The sequence below is a fragment of the Ammospiza caudacuta genome, chromosome 3, assembly GCF_027887145.1.
Source record: "Ammospiza caudacuta isolate bAmmCau1 chromosome 3, bAmmCau1.pri, whole genome shotgun sequence".
Classification (NCBI taxonomy): Eukaryota; Metazoa; Chordata; class Aves; order Passeriformes; family Passerellidae; genus Ammospiza; species Ammospiza caudacuta.
In genome coordinates, this window is record NC_080595.1 from 36,171,510 (window position 1) to 36,196,536 (window position 25,027).

General features: G+C 46.0%; 1 protein-coding gene across 4 annotated transcripts; it reads left to right on the top strand.

Moving 5' to 3' along the window:
* The first annotated feature begins 647 nt into the window (after positions 1–647).
* Positions 648–8,180, top strand: ZBTB18 (zinc finger and BTB domain containing 18). 4 transcript variants are annotated; one of them, XM_058801402.1, is made up of 3 exons: positions 711–849; positions 2,168–2,251; positions 4,348–8,180. In XM_058801402.1, exons 2-3 carry the CDS (start codon positions 2,239–2,241, stop codon positions 5,928–5,930), a joined length of 1,596 nt encoding a protein of 531 aa, XP_058657385.1. In that variant the 5' UTR covers positions 711–849; positions 2,168–2,238; the 3' UTR covers positions 5,931–8,180. The 4 variants fall into 4 exon arrangements, with proteins under 4 accessions (XP_058657386.1, XP_058657385.1, XP_058657387.1 ...); XM_058801404.1 differs by lacking the exon at positions 711–849 and having other exon boundaries at positions 2,122–2,251; positions 4,348–5,035; positions 5,148–5,409; XM_058801403.1 differs by lacking the exon at positions 2,168–2,251 and having other exon boundaries at positions 648–849.
* Positions 8,181–25,027: the final 16,847 nt, after the last annotated feature.

The following is a 25,027-nucleotide window of genomic DNA, read 5'->3' on the forward strand; positions in this document are numbered from 1 at the left end:
ATGGTCTCAGCACTTTATGGCACTCCGCCCGGCCCCGCGGCAGCCCAGCAGCGCCCAGCCGACCGGCCGGGGCTGCGGGAGCACTCGAGGGTCCGGGGGCAGTGGAGGAAGCGGGAGCACAGGAGAACCCCCCGGGAGCACTCAGGAAGCGGGAGCGCACCGGGCACAGGACGCGGCTCCGCTCCCCCCCGGGCCGCCCGCACCTGCCGCCGTCCCGCCATGCACCGCGCCGCCGCCGCCCCGCCCCGCCGGCCCCGCCCCGCGCCGCTCGCCCCGCCCCGGCCCCGCGCGGACCCGCCCCCTTCCGCCTCGGCTCCCCGGCGGGTCACGCCCCCCGTGCCCGTCCGCGCGCCGCGATTGGCGGCGCCGCCGGCCTTCCCGGGCCGCCCCGCTCCAATCGGCGGCGGCCGCGGCCCGTCAGTCAGCGGCGGGGCGCCGCGGCGGTTGGCGGCGGCGGCGGCGCGGGCGGGCCGCGCTGTCAGTCAGGGAGCGGAGTCCGAAGTGGGGAGCAGGGAGGGAGGGGGCGAACATCTGTCTGCCGCAGCCGGGCCCGGCTGTGCCGCCGCCGCCGCCGCCGCGCGAGCGCCCCGCGCCCCCGCCCGCCCCCGGCCCCCGCCCGCCCCCGCGCCCCGCCGGTGCCATGGGGAGCCGCTGAGCGCGGGGCCCGCTTCGCTCCGCCGGCTGCCCCGCTCGCTCCTCAGCCGCCGGCAGGGGGGAGCCCGGGGGGGGCGGCGGCCAGCGGGCGCGGGGGGCGGGCGGGGGGCGAGGCGCGATCCCGGAGCGGCAAGTGAGCGAAGAGGAGCCGGCGGGCGGCGGCGGGAGCGCGGGGACTTCGGGCCGCCGCGCAGTGTGAGTCCCGCTGCCCCCATCCCCACACACCCGCCGCGCCGGGGCCGGGGCCGCTGCGGCCCCGCGGGGCGGGCGGAGTTGGCGGCGGGTCCGGCCGGGGGTGGGCGGAGGGGCGGGGGCAGCGCTCCCCGGGCGGTGGGACCGGCCGCCCCGGCGACGCTCCCGGTTACTTTTCTTTTGTTGCCGCCGTGACCCGGGGGCGGCTTTTCCTGCGCGCCGGGCAGCTGCTTCCTTCCCCGCGGGGCGGCTGCCGGCGCGCCCGGCCACGGCCCGGCCGCGGGCGGGGGCGGCGTTGCCCGCGGGACCAGGGCCCCGGACGGGAGTGTCGGGCCGGGGGGGGGACACACACGGCCCCGGCCAAAAGTTGCCGCCGCCCGGCGGGGCTGGCGGGGCCGGGCCCGCCGGGAACTTGCTGCGCGCCGCCGCCGCCTCCCCGCCCGTCCCGTCCCGTCCCGGGGGGCGGCGGGCTGTCCCCGCCCGGCGGCGGGCAGGTGACCCGCCCCGCCGGGTGCACGCGTGAGTGTCACCGGGGGGCCCGGTGCGGCTCGGGGCTCCCGCTCGGGCGGGGGGGCCGCTCGGAGCCCGCGGGTCCGGGGACCCGCGTCCTGGCGCCGCCGCGGTCACAGAGCCGGGCAGCCCCGGCCCCGGGGGAAGCGCCGTGCGGGAGCCGAGCCGAGCGCTCGCAGCAGTGCCCCGGCCAGGGGAGCCGCTCGGCGGCTCGAAAGGAGCCGGAGTTGGTGCTCGGTGTCACTTGCGCTGCCTTAAACGCTGGAACTGAAAGGACCGGCGGCGGAGCGGGGAGCAGTGAGGTGGTAAATAGGTCCGGCTAATTTCTGCTTTTAAATGAACCCCTGGGCTCAGTAAAACCCCGAGCCGGTGTGGCTTTCTGGGGTAACCCCGTGGCTGGGGTACTCTGTCAGCACGTAAAGCGGACCTCCAAGTTAAGGCAGAAGTGTTGCTATGCTGCACATACAGTAAAGCCCCATATGTTTAGGATTTTCTTTTTTTTTTTCCTCCCTGTTAGAAAGTTTGAAAAAAAGAGACTTTGAAGTATTTTGTTTATACTAACAGAAGAGAAAAGTTCTCCTAAGAAAAAGCTGGTGGCAGGAGTGTAGAGGAGTAGCATATGGCATTAAAAGGAGCACAGCTGGAGGTAGCATTTCCATCTGAACATGATGTCAGAGCAGCTGACAGCCTGCCATCCCTCAGCCTTTTATTCTAACACACAGACAGGGAGTTAGTGTGTGCAGATCTGTGTGTGGAGAAGGTATCTCATTCCTCTCTAACATCATCTCCACTTTGCATCTGTCTCTCCTAGTCTGCTTTTTTTCCACCGATCTAACAGACCTGGAGCCAGCAAGACTCAGAGGAAAGGACTTAATCAGGTTTATGTGTACTAAAGGTAGGAGTAGCAATAGATTAGATACAGCATATTTCTGTTTTGGTGTGTTGTTTATTGAATTTTAGAAAAAAAAAATCACATTACTTTTCTAACCAAGTTTAGAGGTAATATATGAAATTGAGTATTAAATAGATAAGTGGACTTAGTCAAAAGGCTTGGACTACAGTTGGAGAGTATCAGTTCTTGGGCACATTGTTAGCATTAACTTTAATGCATATTGTGGGAATGTCTTGGTTTGGAGGAAGGAGAGAGCAAGTTCATCCTGAATTTCTGAGACCAAAACTGCAATGGATTTAGTGGCAAGCCTAAAGAGAGTTTTGCTTTATGTTCTTGTCTTGCATCTTTTAAATTACTTTACAGGGGTTTTAATGAAATATACAAGAATGTGTGTTTTTACAAAAGGACCTTCCTGGCTAAAACGTGTTTGTAGGGAAGTCTTTCGTTACATGGTTAAATATCCAGTAGCTCAGAAATGTAGTAGCATACAGCTGTAGTGCTTCTGAAAGATAGAAATCAGTTATGTGTTTAAAAACTTTTGTACCCGGGAGAATGGCTTGACTGGTTTCCTCTTTTCTTCCTTGCATGTAGCATTTGAAATCTTTTATTTAGTGTAACAATAATTATTTGAAGGAGTTTTTGTATTTGCGACTAATTTAGAACTTGTAGATTTGAGCTGCCTGAATTGGCCAGACAGCTGTAATCGCACTCCTCTATTCTTAATCTCTTTATCTGGGCAGCAGCTGCCATATGGCCACAGTCAGCTGGATCAGATGTTTATAAGCTTCCTTCTTCGTCCCTCTCTGTCCTTTCAGCCTCCTAATTTGATCACAGCTACCTTGTGAGCTGCCCTCCAATCTTTATTTTTAGCCCTCTTAAGGATTAGGATTGATGTTGGCTGTGGGGCACTTAAAGTGATTGTATTGTAAATCTTCATGCTTTACTCTAGCAATGGTATTTTGCAGAATATAGTAAGGGTTGTGTTGTAAGTTTTAGTACATCTTGCTTTGCAAGGGATGAGGGTTTTTCAATAATATCTGCCAGCCTGGAGAGTCACGATCTGCTCAGATGGTTTGGGAGACCATTGCTATCAATCACAGAAGAATAGATTAACATAGGTTTTTAAAAGATTTTACTTTCAATTTGATTTTTGGCTTCTTCTTTTTTAAGTTTATTTTGTCTTTATCATCAAGGAAGGCAAATAAAAATCACTTGGGTAAGAACAGTAATTGGGATACTCTTTCTAAACGTGGACACATGCTCACGTTGAATGGTTGAATGACTTTTTTTTTTTTTAAAGCTTAGTACTGCAAACTCTGCCTGGTGTGGGAGGGGAGGGAAATTTCTGTCCTTCTGCACTGGGGAAGTGGTGCTCGTTGGCGTTTTGGTTGTTAGCTTTCTTTTGTATATTCTGCATGTTGGCAAAAAATGTTCATGTTCTATTGTACAGTGTGGAAAAGGTTTAAAACCTTAAAAAAACTGTACTTACTACAAGAAGAAAGCCACATGAACTAAATTTGTAAAAATGTCAATTTTTGCTGTTGATATAAATTGATACACGTAAATATTTTTTGTCTTTTATGAATGTTAGACTTAGGGTATCTAATATTTCTTCATGTGAGAACCTCTCCTCTTACTACAATTTGACTTTAAAAAGAACATAGATGATCTGGTACGTTTTTTCTGCTGCTTCCGTGATCTCTCAAACTTAATGTTTAAAAATTTTTTTTTTTTTTTTTTTTTTTTTTTGGAGGGAGGGGGGTTTGCCCTCCTAGGGACTCAATCTGGAGGAAGTTCTCTTAAAAAAAAAACCAAACTGTTGAACAGATTTTATGAAGAGCAGTGATACTTCAAAAAAAATTTCAGATGTACCTATGCGCTGACTAGACCGGCTTATTTATCAGAGAAAGGAAATCATAACTGTAGTGGTCAGTCGGGGAAAGAGTTGCCATCGTACATTTGTGTTAAATAAATTTGCGTGGTGTCAGTACCAGAATTTCGACAATACAAACACCGGGTTTTTAGAGTGGAATTACTTGGATTTATAAGTTCTGTGATTCTGACCTACATTTAATTTTTAAAAATTTTGTTGCTTATAGGTTATGAAGACAGTATGGAGTTTCCTGACCACAGTAGACATTTGCTACAGTGTCTGAGTGAGCAGAGACATCAGGGTTTTCTTTGTGATTGCACTGTTCTGGTAGGAGATGCCCAGTTCCGAGCGCACAGAGCTGTACTGGCTTCATGCAGCATGTATTTCCACCTCTTTTACAAGGACCAGCTGGACAAAAGGGACATTGTTCATCTGAACAGCGACATTGTTACAGCCCCAGCTTTCGCTCTCCTGCTTGAATTCATGTACGAAGGAAAGCTCCAGTTCAAAGACTTGCCCATTGAAGACGTGCTAGCAGCTGCCAGTTATCTCCACATGTATGACATTGTCAAAGTCTGCAAAAAGAAGCTGAAAGAGAAAGCAACCACGGAGGCAGACAGTACAAAAAAGGAGGAAGACGCCTCAAGTTGTTCAGACAAAGTGGAGAGCCTCTCCGACGGCAGCAGCCACATGCCAGGAGACTTGCCCAGCGATGAAGATGACGGAGAAGATGAAAAATTGAACATCCTGCCTAGCAAAAGGGACTTGGCGGCTGAGCCTGGGAACATGTGGATGAGATTGCCCTCAGACTCAGCAGGCATTCCCCAGACTGGCGGAGAGGCAGAGACGCACACAGCAGCAGCTGGAAAAACAGTAGCCAGCCCCTGCAGCTCAACAGAGTCTTTGTCCCAGAGGTCTGTCACCTCTGTGAGGGATTCAGCAGATGTTGACTGCGTGCTGGACCTGTCTGTCAAGTCCAGCCTTTCAGGAGTTGAAAATTTGAACAGTTCTTATTTCTCTTCGCAGGACATGCTTAGAAACAGCCTGGTTCAGGTGAAGGTGGAAAAAGAGGCTTCCTGTGATGAGAGTGATGTTGGCACTAATGACTATGATATGGAACATAGCACTGTGAAAGAAAGTGTGAGCACTAATAACAGGGTACAGTACGAGCCGGCCCACCTGGCTCCGATGAGGGAAGATTCGGTCTTGAGGGAGCTAGATAGAGAGGACAAGGCAAGCGATGACGAAATGATAACTCCAGAGAATGAGAGAGTCCAGGTGGAAGGAAACATGGACAGCAGCTTGCTCCCTTACGTGTCAAACATACTTAGCCCTGCTGGCCAAATTTTCATGTGTCCTCTCTGCAACAAGGTCTTTCCTAGCCCCCACATCCTGCAAATTCATTTAAGCACGCACTTTCGAGAGCAGGACGGGATCCGCAGCAAGCCTGCTACCGATGTCAATGTCCCGACCTGCTCGCTGTGTGGTAAGACTTTTTCTTGCATGTACACCTTGAAACGTCATGAGAGGACTCATTCAGGTGAAAAGCCCTACACTTGCACCCAGTGTGGGAAGAGCTTCCAGTACTCCCACAACCTGAGCCGCCACGCAGTGGTTCACACGCGGGAGAAGCCTCATGCTTGTAAGTGGTGTGAACGCAGGTTCACACAGTCCGGAGACCTTTACAGACACATTCGGAAGTTTCACTGTGAGTTGGTGAACTCATTGTCTGTCAAAAGCGAAGCACTGAGCTTACCTACTGTCAGAGACTGGACCTTAGAAGATAGCTCACAAGAACTTTGGAAATAAAATTTTTATATATATAAATAATATATATATAAATCTATATAGTTGTGGTACAGTCTAAAAGCAATCTTGTTTCCTTGAACTGAAAGTTTGGCTATTAGCTTGTTTTTGCACTTTAAGGCAGCATGAATATTTCACTAATTTAGCACTCCAGTAAAAATGAATTGTAGAGGTAATCCGACAAAGTAACTAATTGCGGAGCGTATTTTCCCCCCTTTTCGGAATAGAAGCCAGCGGATACTTTACTTCTAAGGAATCTCCAATTCAAAAAATTTGGACGTGGCTTTATTCTCCCCAAAACACTGCGTTCTTTTAAACTCTTGATCTTTTTCCCCTCTTTAAAATCTGAATGTAGAAATCCTCTCCCAATTTTGTCAGTTCCTTTACATTTCTATAATTGCATGAGTCCTTTCTAGCTGTTGGAAACCTGAATGCTTTTAGACCCAAATGGAAAATTTCTGAAATGCTGGATTATCTATTTTTAAACAAGCGGTTGACTTAAAACTTATTATGGCAACTTCTGGATTTCTGACAGTTCCCACTGGAAAAAAAAAAACCACAAAAAAAACCAACACAAAAACATAAAACAAAAACCCTGAGAGTACACTGGGATCACTGGGACTCTGTCTTACGTGAAGGTTTGCTTGGGATGAAAAAGGATATTGCAGCTTCAGCAGTGATGAACTGTGTGTTTAAAAAATGTGAATTACTGTTATTGTATACTGTAATTGATTACATGGGCCGGGGGGAGGTATCAAAGAACTTGGCAGGTTGTGTTGATGCTCTTAGTTGAGTCTTGAAAAGTAAATATTAACGCTACAGAAATGCATGATTTTCAGTATATTTTTGTCTTTGTTTGCATTGTATAACTTTAACGAGTGAGTTGAAAATTATTTAATTTCCTTAGGAAAAAAACCTGACACCGTTGAAAATGCCAGTGTTATAAAGACGAGAAATGCACTGTTTTTATTTTATCTAATTTAAATTTACTTTCCCACTGTCTTTAAGTTGAGAAGAACTTAAGCTACGAGTTGCCGATTTAGCTACATTAACAAGGAGAAAAAAATTGAATGTTTACAACCAGGCTTCGAGATTTGCATGTGCGGTGTGCATTTACTAACCCCAGACCCCTTCTAATTGCACAGACCCCAGCCAGCTCCAACTGAGGTGCGTCCATTTCCCCAGATGAGCATTGGTAGGATTCCTGCTGCACCACTCCACCACAATAGGTCGTTCTTTTTTTTTCCCCCCCGCTGAAAAGAGGCTGTGGACTGAAAAAAAAAGCAGAAAAAGCCCCGGGCTGAAAGGCCTGGGCAGGCCTGAGTGACAGGGGGGGCCGGGGGGGCCGGGGAAGGACTATGCGTATCCAAGCAGCAGAGACTGCAGCCTGACGTGTGGTTTTAATGACCAACACGCAGGTCAAAAGCATTTTGCACAGTGTTTGTTTTCCTGTCTTGCACTTACAAATAAGGTCTATGGGAGTAGCATGGAAAACGTTTGCTGTTTTTTCCTTTTTTTTTTCCTTTTTTTTTTCTCTGCTTTTGTTTAAAATTTGATCGCCTTAACTACTGTAAACATAGCCTATTTTTGTGCTTAAGATACTGAATGGAAAACTCCATTGTGTATTGCTGGACTGTTTTGGAAATATTTGGTCAAATGTGTGTTAATTTGGCTGTAATGGCATTTAAAACAAAAAAAAAAGCTGTGAAAATGGCCTTGGAGCGTTATCTTTAGTTACTTGAATAGTTTCTAGGTTTAAAACTACATTCTTTTCTTAAGTTAGAAAAGACAATCAGTGTCTGAGGAAAATGGACTTTCTCTTGGATTTTTTTGTGGTCCTCGTGAGTGATTGCTTTTTTCCTTTCCTTAGTTTCACATTCTTCTTTTGTTCTAAAACTTAGACTGACATCTAGCTTTGACAATCATAGTATGTTTTATTTTCCTGAGGAGGGAATAACTTATAATGCTGTTTAGTTTTGTACTATTGGTGTGTTGGTGAATTTTTAAACTGTGTGCTAACTGCAATAAATTATATGAACTGAGAAATCAATTCCCTTGTCTTTTTTCCCTCTTTTAAATTATAGTTATGGAGTATTTTTTATATTGTGTAATTTTATTACTTTTGTACAGACTTCTATTGCTAACTGTGTATGGAATATGTTTTCAGTATGCTTTTGGGCACTTTGTTGCTACCATGCATATTTACATCTCACTTAACATTTAAAAAAATTAAATGCTTGTGTTTTGAAAGCATTTCTCTGTGTGCAGCTCTTGATCATTCTGTAGAGGTATTTTTTAATAATTATTATTTTTTACTTCCCCAAAGACTTTTGCAGAAGCAATCTATTGAATTCCAGAAATTTTGCTGCCATGCAAATATCTGTGCAGGCACACAATTCCCTTTGTAGGCTTAATTTCACTCCGAGGAGCTCTCTTGGGCTCACTCTCTTGATGTATCAGTCTCTATGAGAACAGTAGAGCAGAAGGCAACAACTTAATCTGAAGCATTGGCCGGGTGCTGACTGGCTGTCAGTGCTACAGTAGGCAGTCAAAATGTCCAAACTACTGGTAACGCATCAAAGCTGTCTGGACTACAGAGGAAAATTGAAATAATCCTAAATCTTTCAGGTATTTCTCTTACAGACTAAATGTTTCTCTAAAAATAAAAAAGTATAAGCTTAGCTAAACCTTTGAAAAAGACCCGGTTTAGATGCTTGTTGCAGGATATACCCAGAATTCTTGTTTTAAGCTGCTCTGTCCTAGGAACGAGACCAGCGCTGTGGAGCCCAATGGGAATACAAAAGTGGAGCTAAATTAGAAGGCTGGAACAGAGACAGCAGGGCCAATTTGATGGGGGGAAAAATACCTTAATTTAAACATTTCATGACACTTCTCATCTGCCTAGGTACAACTCAAGTTGTGCAGTGACCAAGTGAATCTCAGTGCCTAAACCATTCTGCTTATCTTCCTACATCGGCGGTAATTTGCACGTAGCCAAAATTATCTTTTTCACTGTTTTATTCTTTATAACAATTTACAGCCACCCTTTGCTGTGTTTGCCGTGTGTTTTTTTTTTTTGTGTTATTAAGAAATATTTTGAAAATATTTTCTTCTGTCAATTAGCTCATAGCAGGATCTCTGTTTTCTAGCAGCAGACCTTTTCTGTAGGCTTTCAGAAGGTAGAATATTATGTGTAGTTAAGATGGGTTTAAGTATCGTCAAGACTGAAAGACTGCTAATATTGCAGTGCTGAAATCTGTGCAGCTGATGAGCTTTGGCTGTGGCTCCAGGCAGATTCACCATTTGTTCTCCAACATTAAGATTTTCAAGGATTGTAGATTCCCAAATAAAACTAGACTTGGAAGGAGTCTTTCTTCAGAAGGGAACGGAAAACATAACTTAGGTGTTAGTGACAAAATAATTGAAAATATTTTTTATACTTTGGTTTATCTAGAGATGGGTTGTACATGTGTAGCACACACTTGTGGCCGTCCAAGTGTTTCTTCAATGAAAAGATGAAACGTACTCCCGTGTGTTGCTTCTCGCCACAGCGTTTAATGTACTGACTTACCTAAACAGCTGTAGCATTTTCTTCTTTCCCCTTCTTTTTTTTTAATACAGTCCCTAGGTCATGAAGCATGAATAAGCATTTTATTTGGCTTGAGGATATTGTGGTTACAAAATCCTCACCGTTCGTGTTGCCATGATGGTTTGAAGGCAAGGCACGGGATTGGGAGCTACGCTCTAAACTTCACGGGTTCAGACAACTTTCTCTGACCATTGATAGTCATCACTTTTTAACTGTGAGTACTTCTGGACTGACTCACAGGGAAAATGCTAAGTATATAATTTGGCTATTTTTTTTTAAATCACTGCCAATAACAGCTTAATATTCTTTTAGTTATGAGTGTTTGCTCCAAACTGAAGCTTAGGGGTTTGGTGGGACAGAGACTTGAACCAGGCACAGCAGAGCAGACCATCTACTTACTGAGATCTGTTTGTATTAGGTGCAATTTGAAAAACTTGGTAGGAGTTTAAAACAAAACTTTATGGCCAAGAAAGGGAAGGGCTCCTCATTGTTTTTCCTGCTCTCCTGCCTTAGGGTAAAAGTGAGCGCCAAGCAATCGCATGTACTTCTGTTGACCCTAAATGAAGCCAGTATACTCCCTCAAAACTTGCATTGCCTTGTTGGAAGCCTCAGTAAAATTTTAAAATTAATTTACAAAGCTACAGATTCCCTTTTGCCCCGTGCTGGCTCACCTGCTTGGGCAGGGCACTGCTGTTCTCTCTCCCTGCGACAGCATAACTCTGCTTTCCTTCTACAGATAACAGAGCAAGTGATTTGGCAATGGACTGAATGCCTCCCACCTCCCCCAGCTGAATCTGCAATAATCAATTGCTCTAACTTTTTTATTGATTCCTAATAAGCATAAAAAACTTCAAAAATACATTTTTCTAGCCTACTCAAAAATGAAACTCTGAGCCCACTGTTTTATGATCAGTGAAGCTGCAGCCATTTGTAGCTGAGGCAAACTTGGAAGGGGAGAAAATTTCTACCTGCTCCTGCTCCCTCCTCTCACTTTGAAGCAATCCAAATTCCTTCAGAATGAAGGTAAAATATGTTTCAGTCCTGCAAAAAATAGCCTAAATTTAGAAAACTGGTGATAAAATGTCATATAATTCTCTGTAGCCAGATTCTCAAATTTATACATTATTAACATTCTTTGTCCATGTGATTTCCAAACTGAAATATATCCAGAGTATGGGCTTTTATTAAAGATATCTAACCAAAGCATTAAGGTTTTCTTACTGGCACAGTAAATGTGAATTTTAACAGATTTTTTTTATATTTTTAAAGGGAGGAAAAAACAATGCATAAATCTTTTGGGCTCTTCAAAAATATTCTACTTCAGGAGTCCTGTGAAAATTTTGTACCTCTTCATTCAGATTTTGATCGTGTCATTAAATGTAGTGATTTTGGTAGTAAAAAATATTTTCTAGATGGTAAGAGAGGAGCCGATCCTTTATTTGTATGAGTGTTTTTGAACTGAAGATGGAAAGGTTCCCTTTTGTTAGCAAATGTGGACAAACAGAAGAGTCCTGCTCCTTGAAATCTACAGTCAGCAGCTCCTGCTAGCATGATAAAATCCAGCTAAACCTGTAAATGGGTCTTACCAAAGAGAAGTGGTCCTTTTTGGAAAGATTATCCATTTTGTTCTCGTAGGCTAAAAAGGAAGGGTTACTTTCAATCTATTGTCAAAGTGAAATGCTCTTGGTGCAAATAATCGGCAGCTTACGCGGCGCTGCCGGAGCAGGAGAGGGGTGAGCCTTCTGCACAGCCAGGCAGTGGGAAAGCCAAAGGTGCTACAGGCTGAACTCTGGCAGGCATGGCAAATGCTGCAGAGGTTTCCAGTAACAGAGATGTTTGGGAAAAAAAAAAAACAAAAACAAATATATTTCTTGTTTTCAAAAATAATCAATGTTTGAGCTGGAGTATTTCTCTTACATTGACCTTCTTGGGTTAGTCGATTTTTCTCGCCAACTGAACTCGTTTAAGTTGTCTGCTTATTATCCTCAGGTTCATTTTGCTTTAATTCAGTTTCTTGCTTTCAGTCTTGTTTTCCTTAGAACACAGTTGTTCCACTAATACACCGGCCTCTTCATGCATAATGGACACAGTTTTCATTCTTGGTAACTCCTTAACATCAACCATTTGTGGCAGCGGGACACAAGTCCTCAATCCTGTGTAAAACTGTCCCTCACTGGGACAAACTTCATGCCTCTCCTGTACCGCAGCTGTTACCAGGGGGCCAAATTTTCTTTTCTTTTTGAGACATTACAGCCTAGGTTTAGCAAGGTTTTGCTTGGGGCTGCAAAGGAGAAGGAAGGTATGCAGTATAGCCTCGGAACTGAAAGTAATGTGTGATTGGGTACTTCAGGGACTGCAGGAAACAAGTAAATGTTTGAATGCAAAATACAGCTGGTGAATATTTTTTTAGAACATTTTAATGTGCACTGTTCTTAAACTCACTGTTGTGCTTTAAAATGCATACTGTATATGAACATATGTGTGTGCATGTGAGGAAGTAGTTAAAAATATCTTGCTAATTTTTATCTAGGTGTGCATCAAAATCATAGCCTGAGCAATTCCTTAAAGATCTTTAGAAGACGTGTTTAGTGTTCAAACGTAGCAGCCAACACAACGGGGTCTTGTGCAACCTTGCTTGTGATTCCTGCAGTTATCAGTGCTAATCTGAGCACCAAGAAGGATTTTTTTATGCCACGTCCAGAACATGCCAGATAGGGATTTAGACAGCACATCCCCAGCCATAACAACCCAGTGCATGAAACCCAGCTTTAAATTAGTAAAATATTTAAAGAGCAAGTTACATGCACATCATGACTTCCGAAAGGATTTAGCTGGTAAAGCAATATGTTACTGCCTCAGTACTACAGGAGGTATATTAAAAGGCTTAACTGTCTCAAAACAGCTCCACGGCATGGTATACACTGTATCTGGATGTAAATCTAGATAGGGATTTAAATATTTCTTTCACAACCTTCCCAAAATACAGTTTTGTTAAGTCTTATTTATATCTATTAAGAAAATAAAAGCTAGTCTCGATGCTTTTATGTGCTTTTGTCAAATAGTCTTCAATTTTAGCATTAAAGCTCCTTTTTTTAAACTTTTGGATGTGTTCCCAATATACATTTTACAAAGGTTTTTTTTTGCCATTTTAAAAATGTACTTTATCTATAAATAAAACTCCTTGAAACTGATAGAGGTTTATCATACAAGATATAATTTATTTTCAACTACATTTGCTATGTATTCACACTTAGTGAGGATTCATGTTGAGATAATTTTGGAAATTCATACCAAGATAGAAAAATATAGTTAAAGTCTTAATGAAACATATTCTGTCTTCACAGGCTATAGCTACCAGGTCTTAATTTTCTGTAGCTTGTTCTCTCTTTTTTAAAGTAGTTTGACTGGCACCATATATCCAAAATATAATTTCTGTTCATAGATGATTTTCAGGATTAAAAACACGACAGCTTGAAAACACTATAAATACCAGTATTTCGTTATTTTCAAATGACTGAGTGACTTTTAAGAAAAATCTGTGGTTTAACAAGCTGAGACTAACTAGGCAATTCTTAATTTGTGGAGAAATGAAGAGTTGTTCATCTCTGTATTAATTATGAGGATATTATTTAATGAACACAGGAACACTGGGCTCCCTGTTGACAGAGAGACCAACATACCTCTGTAAGTGTTGGATAACTCATTGCAACTTACTTCCAAGGTTTTCTCAAGACTGCTACTAAATACTTAAAAGGAAAGGCTCCTGAAGCACAAGATGAACCTGAAGTTGTGTTTTGCCCAATTTACTGTGATAAACATAAATTATTTTACTTTTCGTTAATGATTGGAAAAGTCTCGCAAAAACAAAACTTTAAAAAAAAGTGAGGAAACAAATGGTATATAGCAGTATTTCACTCAGCAAATTTGTTATTCTTAGGCTAAATTTGGATCAAGAAACCCATGCATTTTAAAATCTTAGTGAAGAAACCTTTCATGCCCATAGCCAGTAGTTAAAAATGGGACTAGATCAAGCTTTTTTCTTTTTCTTTTTTTTTCCTTAAGACTGCTAATTTTAATGTGCTCCCTTATTCCCTCTAATCTATAACATGAAGTTTGCAGCGTGAAAGCAAAGGTGGGATTCCTGCTGAGCAGAGGAAGCGCAGCAGAGCCGTGCTCACCTTGCAGCCTGAGGCTGTGGTGTCGGGGTGAGGGCCTGAGGCAGACACTGGGGTCGTTTGTGGGGCCGAGCCAGACCATTCCCCGCTCCCACCAGCAGGATGGCCAGGGGTCAGCAGCTTGTGGCAAATGACACCTTCATCCCAAACACCAGCAGGTTTGTGGGCACGCTTCTGCCAGAGGGATCGAAAATGCCTGAAGCGTTGCTTCTGGGAAGACGCTGGATAACGTGGATTCAAACAAGGCATTAAAGCAACTGTGCTCACGCTTTCTCAGCAGAGAATGGAGATGGCAGCGCTCCCTGCCTGCCCTGGGCCTGTGGATGTGCAATTCTCAGAGGTACTTGAGGGTATAATCTGATTTTAAAGGGTTGTACTCTGAACTGGGAATGCTGCTGGATGGTCTGGAGATGGATACCTGGGTGCGGTACTGCAATGCTATTTAAAAAGAAGTGTGACAGATGTGAGGATCTGGTCTCCCAACCCTTCTTCATGGAATGTGAGCCTGAGGGTGAGTGGAGGTGTTAAGATTTGGGACCTACCTGACTGTGAGCTACATATGAGTCACCTTCAAGACAGTGAGTAGATGACTAGCACTCGTCCTAATGTTAGCCTTCTATTTTAGGTTGGTGCTCTTCACATTCAGGGCTCCCCCACATGAAAGCACGACCATTTAGTGTTTTAGGATTTTTTTAATCAAGAGCCTTTGATAGGTCCTACAGTTGTTCATAGCTGAGCCAGATCCTTTCAGCCCCAAACTGCCTGCATTAATGGCAGGCAAAATTTCACTTTTGGAAATACCCAGCTACTTTGGGTAGCTATTGTTACTTCCAGAACAGGGTAGGAATATGTCTGGGGCAGGAAAAAATTATTTACAAAAAATCCGTTTACCATGTATTGCTAAAATTTAATATTGATGCTCACCTTTTGAAACAACCTCATCTCCTTTCATTTAGAAGAAGGAGGATGAGCCTGTGCTTTGGACTGTGGTGAGAAGAGAAGCAACATCTGTAAAGAATGGCTTTTTCTTTTTTTTTATAAGAGGGATAAGCACATTGTTAAAAGAATGAAGGAAATTACAGAAAAATGAGGTTTAAGGGAAAGCACATGTTGAAAGACAGAGCACATTAATCAGGCTATGGGAATGGGAGGTATAAAGACTGTTTTCTACACCACTTTGATTCTTATTGAGGACAAAAGCATTATGAGGGTTTTTTTCCTTTTTTTTTTATTCTGGCTCTTAGGAAGGAAGCAATATACCACGGCAAGGTTGGGAGCCTCACTCCTGGTGCAGTCCTGGAGGATGAAACATTTTTAATTCATCTCAAAGGCTTCTTCCTTTTTTTTTTTTTAACTTTGAACAAAGAAAGGCAAATCTCCTCCTCATAACTTTACAGATGTCAGAATCATGGTTTTGAAGCCCACACTTGAAGTCTCATTGTTGGGGCAGTGCAAGACCCCATCCCTGGAGCAGAGATCCCTGGCTTTCTCATGCTCTCCTACTGAATGAGGCATGGGGAGTGGGAAGTCTGTGGCCAGTGTTGCTTGGTAAAATGATGTGGCTAATTCAAAGCCACTGAACATATTGAAGAAGGATGAAAAGGAAAAAAAAAGAGAGAATGAAAGTCATCAGTGAAAGTCATGTTTTTCCTGAGGCTGGATGCAAGGTTTGATATTTCAGAGTGTTTTCATCACATCTTCTGTGCTACCTCTCCAGCCCCTTTGTGCACCATGTTTGATGCCTGATGTTAGGCTTGGCTCGGCGCCTTTCTGCTGTCGGCAGATCCGATTTGAACGCGTTCTCCCAGAGTTATTTGTTGCTAAGAGAAAACAATTTTCAAGTCCTCTGGAGAACACCGGAGGAGTATGGTTAAATAGAAGTTCATCCCTGGGTTCTGGGCAGAAATTAAGTTAATTATGGAAGTGTTTGTTCCATCACAGATCCTTCTGAGGTACTTGCTGGTCTTCAGTGGGCACTTGCTGCAACCCCTGGTTTCTGTCTACGCTATTTATTTAGAAAAATAAGGAAGGGCTAATGACTTCAGCTGTAGGATTTTTCCAGGTTATGTGCATACTCCTGCAACTGCCCCATTTTCTTTCCACCTCCCCAGCCTCATTTTCCCTGGGAGACCATTTTGCCATCCCGGGCACATGCCGCGAAGGAGGCTTTCTCCCGTTGTGCCGTGTGGAAGCGGGCTGTGAATTTCGGCAGTCGGCAGCGTGGCTGTGAGCGCGCAGCCTGGTGCCTGTCAAGCATCTTGTTAGCACAGCATCCACAAGAAAACTACTCTGAGAAATACAGCTGGGGGGGTGGAAATCACTGCAAAATGCCCCCTCCCCATTTTTAAGCACAGCTCTTGTGCACGACTGGTGGGGGGTGGTGAGGAGAAGGAGGGAACAGGGAGGGGAGTTTGCTCCTAAAATTGGGGTTTGCTTTCCATTGCAGTCCCTAGGAAAGTGCTGCTGCCTGAGCTTGCAGCAGCCACACAGGGCAGCGAGGTCAGCAATGACAGGCAGCTGGCAGGTTCATGGCTCTGTTGCTCTCCTCATGGGGAAGGAGAGGAATGCACTCCTGGCCCCATGGTGGGGCAGCAATGCAGGGAGGTCACTTCATCACCCCCTCCCCAGCCTTTTGGTGAAGCGTGAGGACGCTGTGGCACCAGTGCAGGGTGGCCTGACCCCTCAGTGCAGCTGGGCTTTGCCATATCACACTGCACAGTGCGCTTCTCCAGGCCGTGTGATGCTCCTGGATGAGGGCTCCCCATCCACAGCCAGCTCCAAACGACAGGTCCTACCCTACACTTTGTCAGACTGAGGGACACAGTGGCCTTCATCTTTTTGTTTACTTGGTTTTTGGGTCATACCCTAGTATTTTGGAAACTCTTGCCTGATGATGGTCTCGGAGCTATTCCAGTCTCCAGCCGTCCATCCTCCAGGGGCCTCGGCTTGGGCACATTTGCAAGCCAACCAATGCCACAAAAACATCCGAGTGAGATCTATTTTTTCCTTCTCCTTTGTTGCTTAATGGATGACTCAACTTTCTTTTGTGACTGGATAGCTTTAATTTATAGTTTTTAGGCGAGCGATCATTCCTCTCATTATTTTGGGTTAAATATTCTTATTTGTTGATTATTTAATAGTTTGTTTGGATAAAGATGGAAAAAAAAAAAAGCAGCTTGGTGCCATAGACTGAGTCCAAAAGAAATTAACTGCTCTGCTGCACATATTGGAGCAGGGAGTTTGTGGAGAATGCAGCCCCGCTAATGGACTGGCAAACTGATAAAGGCTTTAAAGATTCCATATAACCCCACGCTGCCTCGTTTTATTAATTAACTCTCCTTGCTTTGTAGCGAGGTTGTCCTGGCTATGGAATAAATGAGTGAAAGGAATGGCCAGTATACATTAAACATCATTTTACGCTTAGCCTTGTGGAGAATTAGGGTTTGCGAGGGGTTTGGGGCGGGTTTTTTTGTTTTCCAAATATCCTTCCTCTGCTGGGGTTTTTCTCTGGGTTGTAGCAATGAATAAGGTGAGGGATTGCACCTGTGGCCTCTCGCTGGCACCGCACAATGATGGCAGAGGTGCGGCCTGGGGGCAGTGGGACGTCCGAGCTCCCACGCCCGGGGGTCTGCACAGCACCCACGGGCAGAGGGAACAGAGGGGCTGGGGTGCCAGGAGGTGCCTGCAGTTGTGCTCCTGACGGGAGGACAAGGAGCCACAACAACCGAGGCGCCGCTCGCAGCAGCGGTGAGCGATCGCTCGCGAACGCCGATTGACTTCCCAGCTCTGCGTCCTGGGGAACAGGCGCTGTTTTGATGGACTGCTTTATTTAATCACTGTTTATCTGCAGAACGGCTCCGCTAAGGCATTAAATATTTCCGTTAAATAAAGGTCATTGTGATTTAAGTTTTTTAATGACTCACTAAATATTAAAGCTGGTTTTTCTTCTGCTGCATTAATTTTCTAATATTCCCTCTGTGTGTTTTCTTTTACAGGACATTCAGATTATTGTAAAGCCTGTTAGCCAAAAAGGGGCAATGGATGAGACCAAAATTATTTATTTATTTATTCATTTAAACCACTGTGATTCATGGGACAAAGTTCATTGATGCATCACATCATCCACTCTGTGTCTGGACCAACGCTGGGGTTTTTTGTGTGGTTTTTTTGTGGTGTGTTTTTTTTTTTTTTTCCTAAAACATTACTTCTTGGCAAACTAGATATGCAAATGCCAGAATACACTAAAACCACATTTAATTGGACCCACTTGCCAACTTCTTGAACACAGCTTGGATTATTTCACTGGAGGCTGCTTCTGTTAAAAGATGGGGGAGGAGGAAGTGGCATATTGACAGGGCTTCAGATAATTTTTTTTTCTACTAGAAGTACAACGATGCCATGAGCCAAGTTTGGAAGTATTTTACTATGTTTAATAATTATTATTATTAAAGGATATTGTAAACATATGCATTTAAGTGGAATGTAATGGGAATACAATCATGTCATTGATTTAGCTTTGGATTAATTTTCAACTTTTTTTTTTGAGGGGTAGCTGACTCCTGCAGTAACTGGAACCCATGCAGCGCTGTGAAATGCTGGTTTAGAGAGAGGACATGTATCCTTCTCCCTTGCTAAATGAGCTGATTAACAATATTCATTCCTTTAGGAGATCTGTGAAATTTTCATCTCTCACTAGCAACCAATTAAATATAAACCATCTAACAGGATTAAAATGACAAGGTTTACAGAGTTCCCAGCAATTTCAAGTGTACATATGGATGCATATGTTATACTTAGTTATTTCAAAGAGAAACAGAAACCTTAATAAATTCCTGCCCCAATAACACCGATTCTCTGAAAGATGATAGCAGGGGGTTACCGTCTCTTTCCAGAGTCCTTTTTGTGCGCTGAGGGACACTTGCAAATGTGGGTGAGTTGTGGGGCACCAAAGAGCCGATTTGCTGGTGGTCGTGGCAGCCGGGAGCCTGGGCAAGGGCAGGCACAAACGCTGTCGGGGGCTCGGTGCAAACTCCGCCTGTGCCGTGTATTGCCCCGCGGAGACGGGAGCAGCCCCGGGGCGCTGCGGGCACCCTGCTCGCCGCGATTTGATGGGTGCCCTTTCGGCCCCGGCAACAATTCGCCTGGTGCAGCCGGGCATGAAAGACGCTTTGTCTCCACCTTTCTCCGTACAGGAAGAAAAGCCTCGGCGCAGGCAGGCGGCTGCCCTGCCTCCCGCGGTGGCTGGGCAGGGATGCTGCCAGCTTCCCTTGCGCCGAGCTCCTCACGGGGACCGCAAAGCTCCCCGCTTTCCCAGCCCGTGACCCACGGCAGGAGCCGCGGCTGCTCCCCTCCGGCGGGGTGCCCTATCCCACCGGGATGGGACATGTGGCCAGGCCCTGGCACCGTACCAGGGGCTGAATGAGCAGGAGGAGCGGGAGGCGAAGCAAACAAACAAATATTTCTTGGTGTGTGCAAGTTGTCGGAGATGTTGGTTTTCAGTGTCAGCCTCAGCTTTTTCTGCAACCGCCTCCCAGTCGAGGGTTTTGCACTTCTTTTTATTCCCATTTGTGATTTGGGGCAGCAGATTGGATGTGACGGGGTGAGGTGAGGACAGGAGCAGAGCGGTCCTCGCAGCACAGCACAGGCAGCCGTCGGGGGGGACCCACACCTGCCCCCATCTCCGTTAGCAAGCACTACCTCTCCAAGCAAGGCTCACTCCTGAGGCTAAAACGTGGTTTTACTGTCTACGAGGGCTTGGGGGGAAAAAAAATGAATCTCACATAATAGTGGCATTGCAATTAGGGAAGAGGCGTCACTTTAGATAATGAACATCTTTTTAAGGTACTTATGCAATCTGAAAAATCATAGCTGGGCTGCTTGTTCTTTAATCTTGCCATCTACCCAAAGCAAATTTGCAAAAGAGGGGGTTTATTGTCATTAGAGGAATTCTTTCAGCTATCAGAGGAGAGAACAATTTCTTTGTCATTAGCAAAATCCCTGGCTTTCTTTCAGCACATAAACAGTTTACACGATGCAGTTCTAAAATGTGCTTGTCTGTAAGCCTTCGCAGGAGCCTGAATTGTGAACATTTCGGCGTTTGGATGTAAAATCTGGGATCTCAATTTAGCCTTCTGTAAATGCAAGGATGAAGGGCAAAGCACAGATCTGGGCATGAATTTTTAAATTAAGGGTATTCAGTTTCACAGTTTTAGGATGGCACCTATATGCAGTCGACAACCAAGATGTCTGAGCAGCTCACAGTCTGGAGTTTATTCTTAAATAGTCTGTGAGGCCTGGATTGCCTATTGTCCCCCGTCCATAAGGTTCGGAGATGCATTGGCCCAGGCTACGCCAGCAAAACTTCTCTGCGCAAACCTGGCAAGCCACAGCAGTAGGAAAGGTTTGAAATAGTTTGCGTCCCTTGTCACAGTACCTCTGGTGATCGCAGCCTAATGGGGGCTGCATTTAGAGGGATATAACATTCCTGCCTTGGGTTAGATCACTACACTCAGGAAGCAGGGTGCTTTTTAAGGATGTCCGAGAAAAAGCCGCTGCCTGCTGCAGTGGGCTGTGACTGTGTTTGGGGGGTGGAACTGCGCTGGCGAGCCCTCGCTGGGGCACTCAGAGCCAAAGAGATCAAGTGATCATTCCAAGCCTTGTGGGAAGCCGGTGCCAGGAAAGAGATTGCAGCACAGTCCCTTGCGTTGCCTCTCGGTATCCCAAGCACTGAACCGTCCTGTCTCTAGTCCTAGCTCTGTTGAAAAACAGTAAAGGGATGGTGCTGAACCAGAGCTTTGTGTTAGAGCTCAATGATCAGCCCCCCAGGAAAGGGATCAAAACCTTTCAATACCATACAAATCTGTTGTCTGAGCATGAAGATGAACCTAAGCCCATGACTGTGGCAAGCTGAAGCCAGTAAAAGTGAAAGTAACTTATTTCAGTTAATAGAGAATTCTTTTCTCTAAAAGAGCAACTATGTTTCTATGATGGAGCTGAAGAACTGCTGTGTGGGGAAGACTGAAATAATTTATATGAGTAGGATGTTGGGCCAAGGCAAGCAAATAAATCCATACACATACAAAACGTAAAAAGAGCCAACAGGTAGAGGGTATCAAGGATGGAATGATCCAAGGCACATTTTACATCAAAGCAGCATGGAAGTCAAGGGGGGTTGCACTGTAGAGTAGCTGGAAGACTAGCACATAGAAAAACTCCTAGGTTTGGATAGTTTTGGTCATATACAGATCTGAACCTGGGGTCACAGGGAACCAACAGAGGGTGATGAATGTGCAGGGACCTCAGGGCAGAGAAGGAACAACCCCTCACAGTTGATGTTACAAGCAAAGGTAGTTAGATGTAACATTTTGCAATGAATTGCAGGATGAAAAAGATGGGAGTGGCCTGTGAGTCAGTGCCCTCTACAACTCCAACACCCTGAATGAGATGGGGAAACTCAGTATCGTGAGCAGGAATGTGTCACTGAAATGCCGCTGTGGCCCCAGTGCGATCAGTGTCTGACCATGGCACTGCATTATGTGTGCACGCAGGCAAAGCTACACTTAGAGCAGTCCAACTTGTCACCTGTGTGCAACTCTGAAATGCGTCAGGTTCAGCAAGAGCTGATTTTCAGCTGAGGTTGTGACAGATGTGTTGTTTCTGGCCCAGATGTGCTGACCTGCAGGAAATCCTGAGGGGCCAGAGGTGCCCAGCTGGGGCAGAGCCTGAGCCCACAGCAGGACCCAGGCCACAGCTCTCCTCCCTGCAGGAACCTGTACTGCCGAGTACGCTGGCTCTGCAGCACCCATCGCTCTACAGTGCTGCTTCATGATTAAGTTGCTGTGACCAGCCAAGGAGGGGAGCCTGATGTGCTACCACAATGTCAGAGATCACAGGAGGGTTGAAGTTGGAAGGGGCCTCTGGAATTCAGCTGGTCCAACCCCCTGCTCAAGCAGGGCTCCCTAGAGCAGTCTGTGCAGAACCAGATCCAGATGGCTTTGAGTATCTCCAGTTGCAAGCACCAAGCCGGCCAGATGCCATTTTGTATGGCCAGTTTTCCAGAGAGCCAAGTTTGTGCATGGGACCAGAAATGCCTTGCCTGCAGCTACACTGGAGTTAGTGGACCCAGCAGCAGCAGGGACACACAGCTGCCAACCTCAGCATCTCCCACACCACCCAGAGAGGGGCCACCAAGAGCTCTTCTAACACCACAAGGCAACTACTTTGCACTGCAGAAGTGTGAGGTCTGTGAGGCTGAAGCATCTTTGGAAACATTTGAAGGCAAAGCAGCTCTAGAATATGAAGGTGGTATTTCGCAAGGGGCAGTGGCCAGTTTGCCTGCTTTTAAGTGAGCTGTGATCAAGGGAAATGGCAAGACATTTCCAAGCTGCAAACACATCCGTGTTTATCTTCCTTTTAAAGAACTAAACAAAGTTACTGGTTTTAATAAACTTGAGTTTGAATCAAATGAGAAAGCTTGAGGTCAAATCTTACTTGAAAGCAATCCTAGCAATCTCTGATTAAGAGGTGGTCAGATAAAATTTGATAAGTCAAAATCTGATCCAGATTTTTTAAAATGCAGGCAGATTTCAAAGACTGGGTCATTACAGAATGTGAGATTTCTGTGAATCAGCATGTTACATGGTCTGATGTATTGAGACTCAAACAAATGTTAGACATATGGAAAGACCTCTATATATAATGAGGGATGTAAAAAGCAGAATGACTGTTTAATTTAGAAATAGGATAAGGAAGAGGGCACATTAGAGGTATATAAGACAGTGAATAGCACAGCAGAGATAAGCCAGTGCTTCTGTCCACTCTCTGTGAGTCTGTAATTTCTACTCACTGACACATAAGCACTAGAAAATTTTTACCAAACACAGGTAGTATACCACTGTGCCACAAGGTCCCTATTCTTGGAAGAGCATATAAAGGTTACAGAATCTAGAAAAAATATGTATTTATATAGATAATAAGCTATAAATCATGCTTTAGTAAGTAAGCCAACTAAAGCTTGGGAAAAAATGTCCCCTGTGAGCCACATATTTCCCAAAAATGCCCCAAATGGAATTCTTGTACCTTGCTCTCAAGGACCTGTGGCTGCCAGCACAAGCAGCAGGTGAGACAGGTCATTGATCTGCCCTGTTATCTGAAAAAGTACTACTTTTTTTTTTTCAGCAGTAACTGCATCCCAGATGTCCCTCTGCACTTGGAAAGAGCCACTCTAAATGTGGCCCAAGAGAACTGGATAAGTGAATCCCAGGCCCCAGCAAACACTAAGTAATCAGTGGCTGGAATCACCCTCCTGCCCTGGAGGTCGCATTTGGTGTGGCTCGAGAAGGGAGTGGGGGCAGCTGTGCCAAGCGTAGGCTGGCACTCAGATCAGTGGCCACTTGACTGTGCTTCCCATGTCTGGTTTGGCTGGGGACCCGAGTGACTGTGGCACGGTGGCACTGGCTGAGGGGCCGGGCAGGAGGGGTGCAGCTCACCCACAAGCTATGCATTTCTGCGGGGTTTGGTCAATGTAACAGTAATTCTTTGCATCCTTCACCAGGCTGGTAGGGAATAGCACTCTCACTCACAACCGAGAATGCAATCAGCCTCCTCCTTTCTGGATGGGAGCCGTGTTAGGAGCCAGGCTCGCTCCATGAGACTGCTTTTCTGGGAGAAAAAGCAATGTGGCAAGAAATGTACATGCCCAGACCAAATGGCAGAAAACTTATGGTAAAGCCCCTGCATATAATCTATATTCTAATTAATACTCTGCATCATCTAATCAACAGAAATCTTCTGGCACACACGGTCCAGTTTGCAAACTATTCAGCAGAGAGGCTTTTCTAGCCTCTCCATAGATCAGAGTAATTAAGCAAAGCTGCTGGAGGGGCTTCCCCCCGTAGCTTCTTGAACACTGGGAAGGGGGAATGGCACTGAAAAAACCCAGGCAACCTCTGGCAACCTCCCTCAGCCCTGGAAGGCTCCCTGGAACAGAAAGAGGAAAAAAATTGCCTTCCTTTGCTGCTGCTGTTGAGCTGGTCTCGCTCCCGTTGTCGTGGTGCCAGTGCCGAAAGCCCATGCTGCCTCCCTCGCATGGAGCGTACTGTCCGTCCTAGAGCAGATGCAAAGGCGGCACTGGGACCGCTCAACTTCAGAGCCTCTCCAGCAGCCTCCCAAGTAGAAGAGCACAGCTCTCCTCACAATATGCTGTGGGGGAGGAGGAAGGAAGGACTTTGGCCCTGTTTGCTTGTGCTAATTGATGGCTTCTGTTGCAGCTATTCACACTTTTAAAAGATGGTAACAAGTCTACTGATTTAAAAGCAAAGAATAAAAACCCAACAGCCTCAGCAGTGCGTTGGGTGCAGACAAAGCTGCGTTGAAGAGCACTCAGCAGAGGCGCAGCAAGGGGCTGGGCAGAAGAAATGACCCACCTGCAAACGCTGAGCTCTGCACAGATGCGCAACATTCCTAAAATACTCCACTTGCTGGGATATACTGGGACACTCTCCTCTGCAGCAGTGGGCTTGCAAGTCAGGACTCAGCCATGCAGTGGCCTGCTCTGTGGTCACCCTCTGTGTGCCTCACCTTGTTCAGCTGTGGTGGCTTCTGCCTTCTTTATAAGACATGTTCTGTGCCTCTGACTTTAGCGCTCTCCAAGTGAGAAACCTCTTTCCTCATGTAGCCCCTGTCTGAGTACCAGGTCTCCTGTGCTGGTGCAGCCAGGTGCCCTGGAGCTGTTTGGAGAAGGGCTCTGCACCCTGGCTCTCCCACCCTCTTCCTTGCAGGCAGACATTGTCTTCTCCTGCTGGGAGAGCACTGTACCTTGCTTAGCAGTTTACATGGTAAATCTATATTGCAAGTTGGAGGTGTGATCACAACATGCCTGGGTGAAACCCTGCTTGCTTTAATTTAGCGAGTTGAGATATTAATTTCAGAGGAAGAGGCAGCAGTATGCACTTTGGAGTCTATGGTCTGGGTGGGCTTGCAGAGCCTGTGGTGTTTCAGCTTCCCTGGCATCGGTACCCAGGCAGCTAGACGGAGCGAGCTGGGATGTGTGAATAAGCAGCACAGCAAGAGACAACTGCGCTGAGCAGAGGGAGCTGGGCTCCAGCCACACGCCAGGGACGCCACGGGCTCAGCGGGGTGAAGCCTGGGCATTTAACAAAGCCCTGCTGCCTTCTACCTGCCTTCCTGGGGACCCACTCGATGCACCTCCCTACCCAGCAACTCAATAATTCTGCCTTAAGGAAGGCAGACCCGGTTAAATTCACAGGGAATTTATCTCTGCCAGAGAGACCCCTGGCAGCCGCCGAGGTGAGTCAGCTGCTGCTGGCTGCTCGTCG